This window comes from Lolium rigidum, chromosome 6 (assembly GCF_022539505.1).
Source record: "Lolium rigidum isolate FL_2022 chromosome 6, APGP_CSIRO_Lrig_0.1, whole genome shotgun sequence".
Lineage (NCBI taxonomy): Eukaryota > Viridiplantae > Streptophyta > Magnoliopsida > Poales > Poaceae > Lolium > Lolium rigidum.
The window spans coordinates 135,605,790-135,620,292 of NC_061513.1; the positions used below are offsets into that span (position 1 = coordinate 135,605,790).

The following is a 14,503-nucleotide window of genomic DNA, read 5'->3' on the forward strand; positions in this document are numbered from 1 at the left end:
AAGAATTCCTCTCAGTACAAGGCTAGGCTAGCAAGGTTGTTTGAAGTAAACTCAAGTATAAAACGGTGCAGCAAAGCTCGCATATGAACATATTGTAAGCATTATAAGACTTTACATCGTCTCCTTGTTGTTCAAAAACCATAACCAGAAAATATCTAGACTCTAGAGAAACTAATCATGCAAACCAAATTTTAAGAAGCTCTATGTAGTTCTTCATTAATGGGTGCAAAGTACATGATGCAAGAGCTTAAACATGATCTATATGAGCAAAACAATTGCCAAGTATCAAATTATTCAAGACATTATACCAATTACCACATGCAGCATTTTCTGTTTCCAACCATATAACAATGAACGAAGTAGTTCACCCTTCGCCATGAACATTAAGAATAAAGCTAAGAACATATGTGTTCATACGAAACAGCGGAGCGTGTCTCTCTCCCATACAAAGATTGCTAGGATCCGAATTTATTCAAACAAAAATAAAAATAAAAACAAACAGACGCTCCAAGTAAAGCACATAAGATGTGACGGAATAAAAATATAGTTTCACTAGAGTTGACCTGATAAGTTGTCGATGAAGAAGGGATGCCTTGGGCATCCCCAAGCTTAGATGCTTAAGTCTTCTTAAAATATGCAGGGATGCACCACTGGGGCATCCCCAAGCTTAGATTTTTCACTCTTCTTGATCATATTGTATCATCCTCCTCTCTTGACCCTTGAAAACTTCCTCCACACCAAACTCAAAACAATCTCATTAGAGGGTTAGTGCATAATTGAAAATTCATATATTCAGAGGTGACATAATCATTCTTAACACTTCTGGACATTGCACAAAGCTACTGAAAGTTAATGGAACAAAGAAATCCACAAAGACGAATTTTTTAGAGGCACTGGACTTGCTCAGATGAAAATTCCCAAATTGAATGAAAGTTGCGTACATATCTGAGGATCACGCACGTAAATTGGCAGATTTTTTTAAATTTTCTACAGCAGGGGCAGCTCAATTTTGTGACAGCAAGAAATCTGTTCATGCGCAGTAATCCAAATCTAGTATTGACTTTACTATCAAAGACTTTACTTGGCACAACAATGCAATAAAATAAAGATAAGGAGAGGTTGCTACAGTAGTAACAACTTCCAAGACTCAAATATAAAATAAAGTGCAGAAGTAAAATAATGGGTTGTCTCCCATAAGCGCTTTCTTTTAACGCCTTTCAGCTAGGCGCAGAAAGTGTGTATTAAGTATTATCGAGAGATGAAGCATCAACAGAAGGGTTTGGAGTTTTCTCAACTATGCATTGTATCTTATCTATGTAAGTTCAGGTACTCCTTTTTCATTACTCTTAGGCTTGCTATTCTCATCAAACAAATTTTCAGGAACAAGCCAACCATAGTTATTTTCTAGAGCTTCATGCATTCCTAGGAGCTTGCAAGGTATTGATGTCTTAATCTCCCCTTCACAATTAACTTTATTAGTGTACTTTAATCTATCTTTTTCCATTTTTTCAAGGGTACTAGCAAAATTGGTATAAGAGCCAAGCATCTTATATTTAATAAAGACTTTTCTAGCCTCTCTTGCTACACCACCAAATTCTTTAAGAAGGGTTTCTAAGACAAAATCTTTCTTTTCTCCTTCCTCCATATCATAGAGTGTAAGAAACATGTGTTGAATTATATGATTGAGATTAACAAAGTTAGTTTCCAACATGTGTACTAAAGAAGCAATGAGCAATTTCATAAGTAGGAGCAACTTCTACCAAGTGTCTATCTTCAAAATCTTCAGCTGTACTAACATGAGTATCTTCTATATTATCTCTCCCAATGATAGACCCTCGTCCTACCGGTATGTCTTTTAGAGTGTACTTAGGAGGAAACATGATGAAATAAACAAAAGGTAAATAAAGTAAATGCAAGTAACTAATTTTTTTGTGTTTTTAATATAGAGAACAAGACAGTCAATAAAGTAAAACTAGCAACTATTTGTTTTTGTGTTTTTGATATAGAGAGCAAACAAAGCAGTAAATAAAATAAAGTAAAGCAAGACAAAAACAAAGTAAAGAGATTGGATGTGGTAGACTTCCCTTGCAGCGTGTCTTGATCTCCCCGGCAACGGCGCCAGAAAATATGTTGCTGGCGTGTAGTTGACGTGGGAGTTAGAAATCTCTGTGGTGTAACTTTTCTTCAGGTCCCCGGCAACGGCGCCAGAAAATATGCTTGATGACGCGTGAGACATACGTCTGTTGGGAACCCCAAGAGGAAGGTGTGATGCGTACAGCAGCAAGTTTTCCCTCAGTAAGAAACCAAGGTTATCGAACCGGTAGGAGTCAAGGAACACGTGAAGGTTGTTGGTGGCGGAGTGTAGTGCGGCGCAACACCAGGGATTCCGGCGCCAACGTGGAACCTGCACAACACAATCAAAGTACTTTGCCCCAACGTAACGAGTGAGGTTGTCAATCTCACCGGCTTGCTCTGTAAACAAAGGATTAGATGTATAGTGTGGATGATGATGTTTGTTTGCGAAGAACAGTAAAGAACAATTGCAGTAGATTGTATTTCAGATGTAAAAAATGGACCGGGGTCCACAGTTCACTAGTGGTGTCTCTTCCATAAGATAAATAGCATGTTGGGTGAACAAATTACAGTTGGCAATTGACAAATAAAGAAGGCATAACAATGCACATACATATATCATGATGAGTACTATGAGATTTAATCGGTGGCATTACGACAAAGTACATAGACCGCTATCCAACATGCATCTATGCCTAAAAAGTCCACCTTCGAAGTTATCATCCGAACCCCTTCCAGTATTAAGTTGCAAACAACGGACAATTGCATTAAGTATGGTGCGTAATGTAATCAACACAAATATCCTTAGACAAAGCATTGATGTTTTATCCCTAGTGGCAACAAGACATCCACAACCTTAGAACTTTCCGTCACTCGTCCCGCATTCAATGGAGGCATGAACCCACTATCGAGCATAAATACTCCCTCTTGGAGTCACAAGTATCAACTTGGCCGGAGCCTCTACTAGCAACGGAGAGCATGCAAGAACATAAACAACATATATGATAGATTTATAATCAACTTGACATAGTATTCAATATTCATCGGATCCCAACAAACACAACATGTAGCATTACGGATAGATGATCTTGATCATGATAGGCAGCTCACAAGATCTAACATGATAGCACAATGAGGAGAAGACAACCATCTAGCTATCGCTATGGACCCATAGTCCAGGGGTGAACTACTCACACATCGATCTGGAGGCGATCATGGTGATGAAGAGACCTCCGGGAGATGATTCCCCTCTCCGGCAGGGTGCCGGAGGTGATCTCCTGAATCCCCCGAGATGGAATGTGCGGCGGCGGCGTCTCTGGAAGGTTTTCCGTATCGTAGCTCTCGGTACTGGGGTATTCGCGACGAAGGCTTTAAGTAGGCGGAAGGGTAGAGTCGGGGGCGTCACGAGGGGCCGACACACTAGGGCCGCGCGGCCAAGGCCTGGGCTGCGCCGCCCTAGTGTGTCGCCACCTCGTGGCCCCACTTCGTATCTCCTTCGGTCTTCTGAAAGCTTCGTGGAAAAATAAGACCCTGGACGTTGATTTCGTCCAATTCCGAGAATATTTCCTTACTAGGATTTCGAAACCAAAAACAGCGAGAAAACAACAAGCGGCTCTTCGGCATCTCGTCAATAGGTTAGTGCCGGAAAATGCATAATAATGACATATAATGTGTATAAAACATGTGAGTATCATCATAAAAGTAGCATGGAACATAAGAAATTATAGATACGTTTGAGACGTATCAATGAGCTAATGTTATTCTTTCCATATTTCAAAAATGATAGCTTGATAGACTTAATTGGTGTTCAAATTTAGAGAAATATTGCACCAAAGAACATATTTTAGGACGGCACTAATAGAAAGCCACTAGTTCGGGATGTTTTTAACATATACTGCTACCCTGTACTTAGGATAAGTGACAAGCCTAAAATGTCGGTGGCTGTAACGTGGGCTTTTTTTTTCCAGAAACAATAGCCATTCATTAATCATTGGGGTTCCATTAAAAAAAAGTTACTCGGCTTACAATCATTCTGCAGACAGACAACTAGCGTAATTGATCCAAAAGCATCTACATCTACTAGATGACGCCTCCTTAGCACAAAAAAAGTGTGCTTCTTCATTTGATTCCCGTCTAATGGAACAACTAACATGGAAATATTCCATATTGCCACTAAGCTCTTCAATCTTCCGCAATACTGAAGCAATCTTGGATTTTCCATTAGCCCGATCGTTCAATAGCTTACAACTTCATTTGAATCCATATCCACATCTATCCGAGACATGCCAAGATCAAAAACAAGTTTGATACCATCACAAACTGTTGAGCATTCCATGATCAGGGCATTAGCTGCGTGGCAATACCATATGGTATGTCCCCTTATCAATGATACTTCTTGTTCACGAAGTACCAACCCCAACGCTCCTTCATGTGAAGTCATCGAGAAGCTTGCATCCACATTCATTTTCAAAACTCTTTCATCTGGTGGCTTCCATTTCGAAGAACTTTTTGGGGTTCGTTTAGAAATTGCACGGCCTATTATTGAAAGATCCATAGAAATATCAGCAGTCCATTTTTACAGATTCAGATATAGTTCTTGATCGTTCTCCATGATTCCTGGTGTTCCTTTCGGACCAAACATGTTCGAAAGACGGTTGCAGCCCTAGGGTCTATCTTGGTGCTATCAACAAGATCGATAGCCCAAGTTGTAGGATGGAGATCATGTATTTTAACACCTCTAACAACCTTGATCTCCTGCAAGAATAATTTGTCCATTTACACTCAAATAAGGCATGTTCGTTGTTTTACACAGTCCCACACACCTGACAAAAAAGGGTATTTTCTATGTATCGCTCTTTAAGTGCAGCTTAGCATGGAATGAACCCCTTGATGACTCTCTACCAATAATTTCAAACTGGCATGAGGATAACTTATTGGGTCCGCATGATTAGCGTCCATGCTATGGATCTAGGAAGGAGCCCATCAAGCCTAAACTGAAATAAAAACCCTAGAAGCACATGAAGCCCAGGAACTAGACGTAAAGAGCAAGTAAAGGCCCATCTAGGAGCTGACATTGACAAAGCCTTATCCAAGTACTTGTAACCGACCCGGATTAGAATCTGAGACCCAGCCTCACATATAAAGGCTGGGACGAGCCAACGGGGAGGAGAGAGATTCAACTCATAGTATAATCACTGTAACCCTAGATTGATTCCAGCAACTCAGTGACTTTGCGTTTTGATCAATATCATCGGACCACCTTGTTTGTCTCATAGGCGACAAAATCACCAACGCACCTCTTTCCCTAAAACCCAAGTCAATAACCATGGACATTGCCGAGGTTAACCCTCATCAAAAACCTTTTGGTGGCACTCTAAATTTTCATAGCTTCTTCCACTAAGACTGCTCAGAACCACCTGATCCCATAATAGGATTAATAGTGGAGTTTGCTTGCAGAAAGGCTCTATAGGCTGACCGAACTTCGAAGTTTCCATGCCTCTCTAGCTGTGTGAAGTTGCCACATGTCTCTAGCTGCCAAGTGCCAAGCCCATGTATCTTCCTCTAGATGTCCAATTGGAAATTTTAATATATCTTGTACATCAACTGAAGCAAGCTTAGTCTCCAAAACCTCTTCATTCCATTCACCCGTGCGAGGATTCAACGGCTCATGTACCAAGGTCGCCCGTGAACCGGGTCTCCTCAAAATTGGCTTCATACACGGGTTAGTAGGGACCCACAACTCATCCCACATTCTTGTGCTTCCACCATCACCTATATGTTTTCTTAACCCCACATTTTGGGCTTCTCGTCCACACAATATTGCTTTCCAAGTATGAGAAGAATTCCTTTTATTTCATGCTGACATGGTAATACTTCCCCTTAAAAACTCTTGCACATAATGATTATAGAATAGAAATTAATCGCCACCTTTTTTCGTTAACATAGCTTTATTGAAGAGTGTGAAATCCTTAAATTGGTGAAGGTAAAAGGGAAATGCATTGGGTTAAGTGGGCCATAAAGTCGGCTTGGTTTATTCTTTTTTTTTCTCTAGCCAGAAGAGCTCACCTATCATCTCAGGAAACTACATTTTGCAAACAGAGGCGAAGCTCAAGCAAGAAATCATTGGGGCTCAGTTCTTAGTACTGCAGTGTAATCTTCTAGTAATTTGAAATATCAGAGACTAATTCAACAACGATTTGATGGATTTTGTTTGGTTCATCTGAATTCGATCATTCTATACTACCATCACCACTGTTTGCAACTCGTTGCATCCGCACCTTATTATTGGATGATGCGCTTTCGAGTTGTCAAAAAACACGAAGTATATCATCGGCATAGATTATGTTGCATATTGTACATCCACAAACTTTCATTTCAAAATATGATAATGTGTGGACTGCACACAAAAAAATGTCTACATAGTTGCGGACTATTACTCACTTTTGCATTTTCTTTTTTGCATAGTTCATATGTGGTCAGAGTTTGGGACAAAGTTTTGTGAAGGAGACAAAAACTGTGAAGGCAAGAGTTTTTCTTATGCGAGTTATAAGGGAAGAGTTGGGACGGCCCTGTAAGAATAGCAAGCGATGTACAGAATAAGCCCAATAAGCACATATGCATTTTGAAATGCCGAATAACGAAAATTAACTGGAGTGCTGGCAGAGCCCAACTTGCCAAACCTAAGAAGCCCAGCGCGCGTCCGAAACCCGGCCCTGCCCCATCCAAGCCACTCGTGGTGTCAACAAGTCTAGCCGGCGACGGCGGCGATGCGGCTGCTCTCCGGCGCCTCGGCTTCCCGCCTCCACTTCCCCCTCCTCCCGCTCGCCCGCGCAACGCCTAGATGTGTGGCGCGCTCGTCCTCCGCCTTAGCTTGCCGGGCCGCCTCCTCGTCAGCTGCGCCCGCCGGTGACGGCGGCGCGCGTAAGCCGTGGCTGTTCGTTGGCCTCGGGAACCCCGGGAAGATGTACCAGCGCACTCGCCACAACGTAAGCTTCCTTGCCGGCTCTGGCGCTGTAAAATACATCGTTCTGCTTGGTGAATTGTGACACTATCATAGTTACTCATGGGTTGAAATGTTGAAATGGTAGTACATATTTGTGTCTTAAACCAAAAAGGTTGCATGCTTAGATTGGTGAATAGTAGGTATGCATATCTGATAGGTAATCGCGAAAATGATATGGTGGTGCTAGGTTGTAGATATATGCTAGCATCGAGTTTGTGAGCGTGAACATGCTTTCTGTTTGAGCCTGTGTACGGAAGATATTGTCTTTGTAGTGGACTGTTGTTGATAACTGCATTGTGTATCATGGTGATTCTCAGAAATGTATTTTAAACTGTCTAGTATTAGTAATCGGGGTAACAGTATATTATTATGAAGGGTATTTAAATTTATAGGGAGCAAAATTGGCTGTTGTCACTAGTTTTCATTTTGTCTAGATAACAGTATATAGTGAAGTGTATCTAAGGTTACTCTTGTTTCGGACTTGGTTTTGTAGAATTGAATTGCACATAACTCCAGTCTCCCAGAAAGGGATAAATGATTTGGTATGTCAATAGTCCAATGGGCAATATCTCTGTATTTAAGTTGAGGTTGCATCTGATTATTCACAGGTTGGATTTGAGATGATTGATGTTATAGCAGAAGCTGAGGGTATATCGCTGAGCAGTATGCAGTTCAAGGCAATGGTTGGTAAAGGTAATATTCTCACCAAAGATGTTTTTTTGCATTTCAAGTTGAAGGCTGGGATGCTATTTTGATTGGATCTTGCCAGAGCTAAACTTTCTTGCTTTTCTTTTACCATCATAAAAACTTTCTTCTTCATGTTTGCATACTTATGTAACCTAAATACCTAGTGAATAAAAAAAATCAATACTTGTTTCTGAACAATCTTTATGGTTTTTCTTAAGTAATTATTGGAAGCAAAAGCTACGTGTTTAGGATAATCATGATTATTCAACAGACTAGATGCACGTTACTCCTAAATTCTGTATGTACAGTCTGATTTTTGTTTTGTACCAAAAATAAATTTGGCATTGTTCAGGTCGCATTGGCGATGTTCCTATCATGCTTGCGAAGCCGCAAACGTTTATGAATGCAAGCGGTGAGTCTGTAAGTATAATGATCTCAAAGCAAACTTGAAACTAATTCTTCCACTATTCTCTCGTTTGACACACTGAACTATACAGGTTGGGCAGCTGGTTTCATATTTCAAGATACCACCGAACCAAGTCCTTGTGGTAAATGTTGTTCTTGACTTTTTTTCTTTCTCGGATCAATATAATCTGATTCTGACTTCATTGTTCTCTTCTGTGCAGATGTATGATGATCTAGATTTACCCTTCGCAAAATTGCGTCTACTGCCAAAAGGTGGACATGGCGGGCATAATGGGTACTCCAGTATTTTTTCTTCTTTATGAACCTCTTTCTTGTACTAATTAATGTTATGGCAAATTGTTGTGATTTATGCTGCTGTCAACGGTTTTTGTGAATGCTCAGAGATGCATGTCATGAGTAAACAAGACACATTTTTGTATGTTACTTAATGTTTCACTGTCCTTTGCTTTAGAACTATAGGCTGAAAGCCTAATGACTTTGGATAGATAAACCTAACAAACTATTTACATCTGTATATGGAAGCTTTCTTTCTTTCATTTAATTTTTGTTGTCAGAATCTATATATGTAATAATAATAATCAGAACAATCGTGTATAGATATTTCATTGTTGTTCTGGGAAGAGCTTGGGAAAACCTAACAAAATAGTGAGCTGGGTTCTTTCTTCAGTTTTTTGCTCTGAGATGAGCTATTTGTTTTTCTTGACATTCGTCATCATCAACAGGATGAGAAGCATTATCAACCATCTCAAACAGAATCGTGATTTTCCACGTCTAAGAATTGGTATGCTAGTAACTTCTCTCCTTTTCAAATGCTTTATTACTATTGCCTGAGATATTCTTGGGGTGATAATGATACTTTTGCAGGCATTGGGCGGCCACCTGGGAAGATGGATCCTGCCAATTTTGTTCTCAGGCCATTCACCAAGAAAGAACAAGAAGAGGTTTGTAGTGCTGAATAGAAATTTGAATCTTCCATATTTACCTCTTGTCTGTCACTCTCTGGGTGTCGCTCACCTAAGCAGTATATAATCATTCAAAAGTTGATCTCCATATCGATTCAAAATTCGGCAAAAAGACGACCGTTAATGCAAGTAATCTTTTTCCGCAGCTTGATTTCACGTTCCATAGGGGCTTGGAAGCAGTAAGAATAATGACACTTGAAGGGTTCAACAAGAGCGCTACTTTCGTGAACACTGCGCAGTCATTGAAATGCTGAGTAGATGAACAATCAGTTGATGAATTTTTTGTGCCAAAGGTATTTGAGTTTATGCAATGAATCGTAGTTACGGAACTAGTGAGGGGTCTTGAGTTGTACTCCACCCCGAAACTGAAGCTTTACTGTTGCACATACGGCAATATTTGGATGATGATTTATACCAGCAAGCCAACCGATGCAATAACATATGATATCAACTTTGAGTGTATATAATACTTGTTTAATAGTGATGGAGTATGTAATTTCCTTGAAGTGAACAGACTGCTTTTAAAGAGTAGTCACGGTGCTCCAGTTTTCGTGTGTACATATTCATGCGTGTCCAGCAATCTTGGCTGTACACCCGTAACTTATCTATCAACTCATTAAAAATTTGCAAATACTCCTACTTCTCACCAAAGTAAGGAAAACAAGACAAAATGGGACCAATACTTGGTGTGTGTTGCTTTCTCCTGTCTGTCTTGAGTAATGATATGATTTACAGGGAAACAGCGACATGTCTGCCTCAAAAAATGACGGGATATTATTTCCATCTTGATGTGTGCTGGATGGAATATGCTGCTGTCGTCGTTCGCACTGCAGTTGCGCTGCGGCACATCCTGAGATGCGACCACCTGTGGTGGCCGTGAGCCCGGGGTCCTCCGGCCCGTACCATCCATCCAAAATCGATCTTCGCCGCCCCGTCCCCTCGCTCTCCATTCGATTCTCCACGTTCTAAATATCGGGATAAGCTCTCGATTCGATCAGGTTTTTCACATTTTGAATGAGGATAAGCTCGTTTTGCCTTATCTGCTCTGTGAGAAACACAGCTCAGTCATCGAATGCGAAGTTTGGATGTTCCACGGTCTCCCTACTTTCTGAAATCAGGTCATATTGCAACCGATTGTGGTGTTAGATTATTAGGCAATTTCCGTGTGAGTTTAATTACCGAAAATAACATTACAGATGCACAAGCATATTTAAACACACACATCAGACTAAGCACATGCGCCAGATCTGAACATGGAACAAGTGGCAGTGTAAGGTAGGAGAGGAAAAATCACGTACATCGCGATCGGGAAGGTCGCACCAGTAGCACCGCCATGAGAATCGTTTATGTCGCCCATGGTGTAGTCGGATTTGTCGAAGAAGCTGTCGAACCAGCGAAGGATAACACGAACAGCAGCGAGCAGTCGCACCGAGACGCTCCCCAAAAACCTTATCGTCCGCCTCCCGGTGCAGGATCTCGATGGACGGAGTTTCGGAAGACTAGAGAGTAGTGCAGCAAAAGGAACTTTTCCGTGAGAGAGGTATACTAGAGCGTTCTGAGAGGTAGAGACTCCAGATTTGTTCTGTCTCTAGGTATAGCCTGGAAGGAGAGCCGACCCGACCGCGTTGCCACGCGTAGGAAGTCAGGGACACGCGGCGAGCATGCACATGCATGTCGACACGTACCCAACTTAGCTGGTGCACCAAGCAAAAATTTAGGCTCCTTGAGTGTGTCTCGAACTTGAACTCGAGTCACGAAACGCGACGTGCGTGACGAGGCGAGGCGGGCGGAGGAGGAGGAGTGCGCGAGGGCTCCTTCTATTCTCACTCACTTGGAAGGACTAGAAGAGCATCCCTTATATACCACTCCAACTCCCTCCCAACTAGCAATGTGGGACTAAACTTTGTCCCCCAAGACTGTCCCCAAGCTACCAACGTGATGGGCCTTGAGATTTCAGAAATTGTAGGTTATATGGGCTGTCTTACTGGACTGCAGCCCATCTACATCTAACAACCCCCCACCAGATCTCAGATGCACATCAAATGCCACATTAGTTCCATTCGCTGTTTAATATACCTGCACTTCAGTGGAGACTGTTAAGTTGAATTTCCACCTAGACAAGGAGCTATGCTTGACAACAACTGAACAATGGACTATGCCTTGAATTGTCAGTCTTGTGCAGCAAGTTTCACCCAATGCCGATGGTACTAGGCTACCATAGCCTTCCCCTCGAGTGGAGCTTATAAGCCATACTCCTCGGCCCTTCATGAGCTTACTAGAGATTCACCCAAATCTCCCACACTGTGACCAGCAGTGTCACTCATATAGGTGTGTTCTTCAAAGATCGCCCTGTAGGACAGCGTCTTCGCTCATCAAGAGCCGCACATGACACATTAAGACATTGTCAACCTGCCTTATAGTAACTATGAGAGTATTTTGCATCTGCAAACGGAGTGGGAGTATATAAATTTTCTCTCAACTCAGTTGCTCTAGTTTGTTTTCCCAGGTCCTAGTTCACGGGATCTCCGATCACATAGGTTGGGTTACCCCTCGGCAACTCACGTGGGTCTCAAACCCATCTCCCTCGATGCAATGTCTATCATGTTTCTTGATAGTCCTTTTGTGAAAGGATATGCCTGATTCTTAGCACTTTGGACATAATCCAAAGCTATCACTCCAGAGTTTTTCAGTTTTCTGGTAGACTTCAATCTCCTCTTGACATGTTTGGAACTTTTCATATTATCCTTAGAACTTTTCACTTTGATAATCACAGTTTGATTATCACAGTTCATGAGGATAGCCGGTATTGGTTTTTCAACCATAGGCAAGTCCATCAAGAGCTCACGAAGCCATTCCTCTCCGACAATAGTTGTATCTAATGTTGTGAGTTCTACTTCCATAGTTGACCTTTTTAAGATGGTCTGCTTGCAAGACTTCCTGGAAACAGCACCACCACCAAGAGTGAAAACATATCCATGTGTGGACTTCATTTTAGCATCTGAAATCTAATTGGAATCACTATACCCTTCAAGTCCTCTTGGATACCCGGTATAATGAATTCCATAACTCATGATTCCCTTTAGATAGCGCATCACTCTCTCAAGAGCATACCAATGATCATCTCCCGAGTTGGCCACAAAACGGCTAAGTTTGCACACAGCAAACGAGATATCAGGCCTCGTAGTGCAAGCTAAATACATGAGTGAACCAATGATTTGAGAGTATCTCAATTGATCTCTAGTTGCCTTTTCATTCTTTCGAAGCAAGCCACTAGAATAATAAGGTGTGAGAGAAGATTTGCAATCAGCATAGCCAAATCTGCTCAACACCTTCTCAACATAATGAGATTGCACAAGTGCATGCAATCCCATTATTCCCATCTCTCGATAACTTGATGTTTAATATAACATCAACTTCTCCAAGATCTTTCATCTCCAAACACTGAGATAAGAAGGTTTTGATGTCCTCAATCACTTTGAGACTTGTCCCAAAAATTAGTATGTCATCCACATACAAACATAGGACAACTCCCTCACCACCACCATGGCGGTAGTACACACATTTGTCGGCTTCATTAACAACAAAGCCCACAGATGTCAAAGTTCTTTCAAACTTCTCATGCCATTGTTTGGGAGCTTGTTTGAGACCATACAAAGATTTCTTTAATTTACACACCTTTCTTTCTTGACCTTCTAGTACGAAACCATCAGGTTGTTCCATGTAAATTTCCTCGTCCAACTCTCCATTCAGGAAAGCCGTCTTAACGCCCATTTGATGAACGAGAAGACCGTGTGAGGCAGCCAATGATAGTAGTACTCGAATTGTGGCCAATCTCGCCACAGGTGAGTAGGTATCAAAGAAATCTTCGCCTTCCTTTTGGGTATAGCCTTTGGCTACAAGCCGAGCTTTGTACTTCTCAATAGTACCATCGGCTCGAAGCTTTTTCTTAAATACCCATTTACATCCTACATGTTTGCACCCATACGGACGCTCAGCTAACTCCCACGTTCCATTATCCAAGATGAAATCCATCTTGCTTTGAATCGCTTCCTTCCAGTAGTCTGCATCAGGAGATGTGAGAGCTTCTGAAATGCTACTGGGAGTATCATCCACAAGATACACAAAGAAGTCATTACCGAAAGACTTTGCGGTCCTCTGTCTCTTACTCCTCATGGGAGCTTCATTGTCATCCTCACAAGAATCTGAACTCTCATCATCAAATTCGCTAAACTCCATAGGAGTTTCATGAATTGGATCAGATTCCCAACTAGACATGACGTGCATATCTCTCATAGGAAATATATCCTCAAAGAATGTAGCATCTCTTGATTCAAAGATGGTGCCAACATTCATTTCATCCACTCCAGATTTCACCACAAGAAATCGATAAGCTATGCTATGGCAGCATATCCAAGAAAGACACAGTCCACGGTTTTTGGTCCAAGCTTTCGCTTCTTGTTGATTAGCAAATTCACTTTAGCCAAACAACCCCAAGTTCGTAGGTAGGAGAGTGTTAGTCTTTTCTTTTCCCATTCCCCATATGGGGTAATCTCTTTATTCTTGGTTGGAACACGGTTTAGGACATGACACGAAGTCAATATGGCCTCCCCCACCATTCCTTGGATAAACCTGAAACACCTAACATGGCGTTAACCAAATTTGTTAGAGTATGGTTTTTTCCTTTCCGCAATCCCATTGGATTGTGGGGAATTGGGAGGCATCCTCTCATGGATTATACCATGTTTCACACAGAATAAATTGAACTAATTATAAAATTACTATCCACCACGATCGGACCGAAACCTTCTTATCTTTCTTTCAAGTTGGTTCTCAACTTCGGCCTTATAGATTTTGAAGAAATCAAGAGCCTCATCTTTAGTTTTTAGGAGATACACATAACAATACCTAGTGGAATCATCAATCAAAGTCATGAAATATTTTTTCCACCTCTTGTCAACTCACCATTCATCTCACATAGATCTGAATGTATGAGCTCTAGTGGTGCCAAGTTTCTTTCCTTCGCAGGCTTGTGAGGCTTGCGGGGCTGCTTTGCTTGCACACAAGCATGGCACTTAGAGCCTTTGACAAAGGTGAATTTCAGAATTAAACTCACATGAACAAGCCGCGACATACAACCTAAATTAACATGACAAAGTCGTGAATGCCAAACATTAGTCTCATTAATTAACACTAGTGTTTACATGGTTCACAACATTATCACAGAGGTCGTCTAGAGAGAAGCGAAACATTCCCTCACATTCATAGCCCTTTCCAACAAAAGTTCCATTCTTAGACAGTATAACTTTATTGGAGTCAAACACAAACTTAAACCCATCTTTCATAAGATGGGAGC

The 14,503-nt window shown here is 41.4% G+C and overlaps 1 protein-coding gene across 1 annotated transcript; it reads left to right on the forward strand.

Annotated features, from left to right (window-relative positions):
- Window positions 1–6,805: 6,805 nt before the first annotated feature.
- On the forward strand, window positions 6,806–9,435 carry LOC124665360 (peptidyl-tRNA hydrolase, mitochondrial). The gene is made up of 8 exons (XM_047202772.1): window positions 6,806–7,058; window positions 7,684–7,768; window positions 8,115–8,182; window positions 8,260–8,310; window positions 8,389–8,462; window positions 8,911–8,969; window positions 9,053–9,129; window positions 9,297–9,435. The coding sequence occupies exons 1-8, from the start codon at window positions 6,840–6,842 to the stop codon at window positions 9,402–9,404; spliced, it is 741 nt and encodes a 246-aa protein (XP_047058728.1). The 5' UTR covers window positions 6,806–6,839; the 3' UTR covers window positions 9,405–9,435.
- Window positions 9,436–14,503: the final 5,068 nt, after the last annotated feature.

Bases quoted from the DNA above. Each gene is read 5' to 3' on its own strand.
- LOC124665360 (XM_047202772.1), top strand. From the start codon at position 6,840: ATGCGGCTGCTCTCCGGCGCCTCGGCTTCCCGCCTCCACTTCCCCCTC. The intron at 8,183-8,259 runs GTAAGTATAATG...TGAACTATACAG, and splicing joins TGAATGCAAGCGGTGAGTCT to GTTGGGCAGCTGGTTTCATA. The intron at 8,463-8,910 runs GTACTCCAGTAT...CATCATCAACAG, and splicing joins GGACATGGCGGGCATAATGG to GATGAGAAGCATTATCAACC.